The sequence below is a fragment of the Stegastes partitus genome, unplaced genomic scaffold (assembly GCF_000690725.1).
Source record: "Stegastes partitus isolate 25-593 unplaced genomic scaffold, Stegastes_partitus-1.0.2 Scaffold1344, whole genome shotgun sequence".
Lineage (NCBI taxonomy): Eukaryota > Metazoa > Chordata > Actinopteri > Pomacentridae > Stegastes > Stegastes partitus.
Window position 1 is genome coordinate 198624 of NW_007579075.1, and position 5355 is coordinate 203978.

The 5355-nt window shown below is 40.6% G+C and overlaps 1 protein-coding gene across 1 annotated transcript; it reads right to left on the reverse strand.

Annotated features, from left to right (window-relative positions):
- Window positions 1-2810: 2810 nt before the first annotated feature.
- LOC103369884 (collagen alpha-1(XI) chain-like) lies at window positions 2811-4974 on the reverse strand (the record flags this gene model as incomplete). Its single annotated transcript, XM_008298723.1, has 2 exons — window positions 2811-4205; window positions 4741-4974. Coding segments are annotated over 2 exons (381 nt in total), but the record flags the coding sequence as incomplete, so codon positions are not given.
- Between the last annotated feature and the right edge of the window lie 381 nt (window positions 4975-5355).

Consider the following 5355-nt stretch of genomic DNA (forward strand, 5'->3'; position numbering starts at 1 on the left):
TAAAAGAAAATACAAAGTCCATTTCTTCTTGCGGCTCTGCACAGACATGCCAGTTGTTATTATGTGGATTTCTTCTGCACCTTTCAAGGAGAAAATAAAAGGTTTAGCAGTGGTCAATGCTTTGAAGTGACACGGGCCACTGCTAACATTTGTTTCAAGAAGGCGCATGAGGTCTGAATGCTAATTAGGCCTGTTTTTCCCTCCCTTATTATTTCAAAGAGAGAAAGCCGGTTGTAGGGTTGCAGTAATTTAGCTGCACAGTTGTAATAGAATTAGAAACACACTGGACACTTCCGGACAAATGACATTTTTAGGAGAAAGAGAGAAGGCGCAAACTTTACAGCATCGGTCTGACAGTTAAAAATGGGTTTATTGGCTTTTTCGGCCAGAGTTAGACAAGAGGACGGATGTGTGGTAAGAATGAAGGCTTAGCTTAGCATACAGACTGGAAACAAGGGGAAACAGCTGGCAGGTAGCAACATTTGCAACCAAAGCGTCTTTGAAGTTCACTGATTATGACGTTCAGTTGTTTAATCAGCGCAGAAAAAAAATTTAAAATACCCCGACCATGTGGTGGGGAGCAATTATCAGGCAACCAGCAGAGCCTGGAGGAAGTCACCGGTCCTGGCCGAGGAAGTATCTGCTACGAGCTTTACTTTTTTTTAATACAGATGAATTTATACGAGTGGGATCTAGAGAGGGTTCTGCCTTTTGACAGACTTTCTTTTCGCAGGAAGGACGCTTATTAATATTCATATGGAAGGTAATGCAGCCATACATGTTGAACCAGAACCCAGTTCTAATGAGGAAATTACAGCCATCACTCCACCCTGCAAGCTGACAGGATTTACTCTTTGTTCTGTAATTTGGCTGCATGTAGAACCCTGTGGGTCTGAATCCCTGTTTCATGAGTGAGAATACTTCGCTGTGCTGTTGGCTGCTTGTTTCACTTAAGATATGACTTCTAACAAATGAAAAAAAGGGACTGTACAGACGTGTTAACAAGGTACAAAAAATAAAAATAAAAGTCCACAGAAAGGGTTTTTAACAGGAACAAACAAGCCAGATCATTACTTTGCTCTGTGTCACTTCAAAGATTGATCACCACTAAAGAACTGAGAGAGAACAAAGCCCATGAAATGGAAAATTTTGTTTTCACACCTTTTGTATGACTCAAATAAGCAAATCTAAGTTTTACTCTGTGAGCTTTAGAGGTAGTGTTGGGTGGATCTTGTTACCTGTGGACAGAAAATAGACCGTATGTGAAACATGGCTGTAGAAGACGACATCACCAATTAGTTTAAGACTGCTGTTGGGAAGTTTGGCATTCGGTTGTCTCAATCTTGGTCTGTTGAAAATGGACATAATCTCAGTAGATGTTGACTGAGAACCGAAGTACACTATGTACGGTGAAATGACAACAATCACAAGACAGGAACCGCCCCAACACCTACCCTATTTAATTGTCTATTTTCCTCTAAACAGGAACATCCATCTATCCAGTTAACCTCAACATGTTTCTGGGAGGAAGCCGGAGAACCCGGAGAGAACCCACGCTGCATGGGGAGAACATGGAGACTCCAGAAGCAGAAGGATCCCGGGTGTCCTCACCGGGTCGAGAACTGGTGATCCTCCAGCTGGGAGGCGACGGTGCTAACCACTGTGTCACCATGCAGGCTTAAACAGGAACATAATTTACAAAAAGAACATCATGCTCTATTCTAGTGTTGCAATGAGTGATTAAGATTGTAAACTCATTATGTTGACTGAGGTGACAGACCAAGGAGAAGGGAAGGTCAATTTCTCATTGATTTCTATAGAAACTAACTTATTTTTGCAACCACTGTAGTCGCCCCCTGCTGGCTGAAAGACAGAATGCAGGTTTAAGACACGTTGGCTTTTTCCTCAGACTTGGAGGCCACATGCATCACTTAAATAGGGTGAACTCTGCTCCATGCCACCAGTTTCCAGTTTTTATGCTAAGCTAAGCTAACCTGTTCTAACTGGGAGCTGTAAGAGTGACATCGCCAGAGAATGGATCGTACGAGTGAGAACAAATCTCATCACTCATTTTCTGCTCGTTTCCAACTCTGCCATACAAAGTGGTTCAAATTTCAGTTTTCTCGTACACATTTCTGCTTTGTTGAAACTCCTAAAACACGCCGTTCAAAGACAGTCAGGAGTGCCGTATAGTTCTAGCGTCAATACAGCAATTTCGCTTTGGTGTAAAAGATTTCTCGCAGAACCTTTGTTCATCTTTGTCACATCTCTCCCCGTCACACCTACAGTATGCCGAGATTATGGCGTTACAATTCCAGCCCACTCGCTGAAGCTTTACATCCTTTGTGCATAATAAGCCTCGGTGTTCCCCTTTATCTGAATGAAAGAACTCTCATATTCAGTGGAGTTAAGTGGTTTTGTGTGAGTGCACGGGGGGGTGGGCGCTTCTGGAATAAGCAAACACTTACTACACTCAGATACACAGTGCATATGGCTTCAAGTTAACAGGTAATCCTTTGCCTAAGCACAGGTAAATAAGCGGCAAATGCATTTAAATATGAAGGCAGGTAGGCCATTTTTTATCCATCCTATGGCAAATAAAAAGAGACATTTTATTCAGGTTTCCATTCATGTACTCAGAATGAAAGGAAATTACGGTAAGATGGTACTTTATTGGTTTCAAGAGAGACGGAAATTGCACCAGCCCAGAATCTTAGTTGAATAAACATATCCGTGATTTAAAGCATTTGACATGTACAGTAGGTAGATCTACTCCAATATCATCTTACACAAACCATTGAGACATTCAGTTCACTGTTGTTTCGAATCCAGTTTTTAATATTTAAATGAACTATAAAAAGCACATTAAAACATTTTCTCATTTTAGTTACAAAAATGGGTCACCGCGACGGGCTTCTCATTGCATTCACAGAAGGATTTGAACAGTGGATGTCTAACAGTTAACGAATTCCTCTCTTAAAAAAAAAAAATCCCCACCCAAAATATATAAACTTAATTGCTTAACCAAGGTATATACAGGGCATAGCATCCTTGCATCTTAAAGGTTATCAAGAAAGTTTGAGGTATACAACCAAAATAAAAGCCTGTCAGAAAAACAAAACAGAAAAAAAAAAAACAACAAATAGAATTAAATAAAGGAAAATGAATGCCATGATTGCTTCCTACTAGCACAGGATCACAACATTAGTGGGAGATGTTGCCATAAACGTGCTGGTGTGATACTTCCAGTTGTTTCACCGACGGTCACAAGGGCAAAACAGCAAAATAACCTCAAGCTTTGGACTATCAATATATACAAAGGGCATACAGTCTAATTTAGCAATAGAGAATTGTTTGAATGCTCACTTTTATTTGCTTCATGACATGTACACAGAATGCGTTGAACAAAACAAACAAAAAAATAAAAATACCAGAATTGTAAATTTATTAGATTTAATGACTTTGTCTTTAACTTACACTGTATATCTTTGAACCGACGTTGGAATTAAAGAAGCCGAAAGCAGAATCTGATACACATGCAAGTTTTGAAAGTGGATTCAGAAATAACAGTATTGTACAAAATAATAATTACAGTTTTTTTTATTTTTTTATAATTATCAAAATACACCTTCTTTCGTAGCACCTCTTTATACTTTTTGTGTGTTTTTGAACAAGCACCATTGTAGTCGTTTTCATACAGCACCTGGAGAATTCAGAGAGGAGATCTGTGTCCCCCTTTATGTCGCCCGATCCCCTCTCCTGGTCACCTCCGATTCACCCTCCTCTGCCACGCATTCGAATGTCCTTCACCTTTTGCTCCATAACGTGGTTAAGTCATGTGGTTCGAGCCCTACAAGGGCAACAAGTATTTTCCTGGGTTACACGTACATACATGGAAAGACATGTTTGCTACACCATCTCTTATTCAAAACTTGCATGTGGCATAGAAAAGGGTGGGGGGCTAAAAAAATGGGGTTTGGTGGTACTCAGAAGGTCTCAACGTGACTTTCTTTGCTGGCCCCATCAAGTCCTTTTTTTTTTTACGTTTTCATTTTTGTTTAGCCAAGGAAGCAGACGGGCCCAACTTCAAAGCCAAACTTCTGGTTGGGATCCCCAAAGTCAGTCAACATGACGTCGGTGATTGGAACCTGATCGATTTTGGGAGTATTAATCTCCATCACAGTCTTTCCGTAGCCCTTCCGTGTCTGCAACAGGAGAGAGGTGGACACAAATTAGAAAATCACAGAAACACCTTTTGCTTCTAACTGCAACCATCTACTGATCTATTACAGATCTGGGGAAACTTGCAGTAAAGTGGCTGAACTGAAGTTTCATCAGTTACAACTGCAGCTTCTACTCCTTTATTCATTGCGATTTTATTTCAAAATGAAGAGCCTTGTTCAGTAGGAATGGAATTAATTGGGAAACTTAGATTACAATCATTCACAGTTTGTTAGCTCTTTAACTTTTTTTTTCTTACACAACAGGACTAAATTTGTGCCAATAATCAGCAATCACACTTGATTTTCTGCTAGAAAACAACCTCGTGATAATGTATTTAATTGCTAGGCTAGGTTAAATTATCCAAAAAATGAAAATTAAAAGCCAATATCCACAAAGCAAAACGTGCAATGCCTTTTGAATGTAAGCGGTGACATTACTCGTGCTAACAACCTTCAGGTGATGAATCCGTTTGCTTCCTGCTCATTTAGACAAGCTGGCTCTACGGACAGTGCTTACCGCGCAGCCGTCCGAGATGGCCGTGATGTACGGGTTGTTGTCGTAGGACATCTCCTCGTCGTTGGCGCCCAGGAAGCGCAGCGCCTTGTCGTAGCTGTCGCTGGAGGCGTCGTGCCACGCCACAGACTGGTGGCAGCTGTAGGTGAAGTTTTGCCTGGCTGAGGCTGTCAGTAGTCTGAGGAAGGTCATTTGCACCATGTTTATTGAGTTCCCATCTGCGTCAACGTAGGAAAACTGTTGGGGAACAAAGAGAGAGTTGATGGTGAGAAGGAGAAGCACATTCGAAAGTAGATTTTTACAGTTTCATTCATTTGTTTTAGTACCAAAAAAATAAAACAAGAGCGTATAATACAAGTGTAAAGGGGGAAAAGATGATCTAAAGGGTTTTAACATGGTTGGACACAACCACATGCTGCTGGAACAGCATCAGTGTACCGCAGCATTGATTCTCTAATGCTCTGTAACTCTACTGGAGGAATAAATCAGTATATGTACAGTCGTCCTCACATGTATTCATAACCTCCCATTAAAGAAGGAAAAAAACATCTGCAGCTGAAATAAGTTGAAATTGACAAAAGAATGTCCTTAAAACCTGTCAGGATGTAGTATATAGTG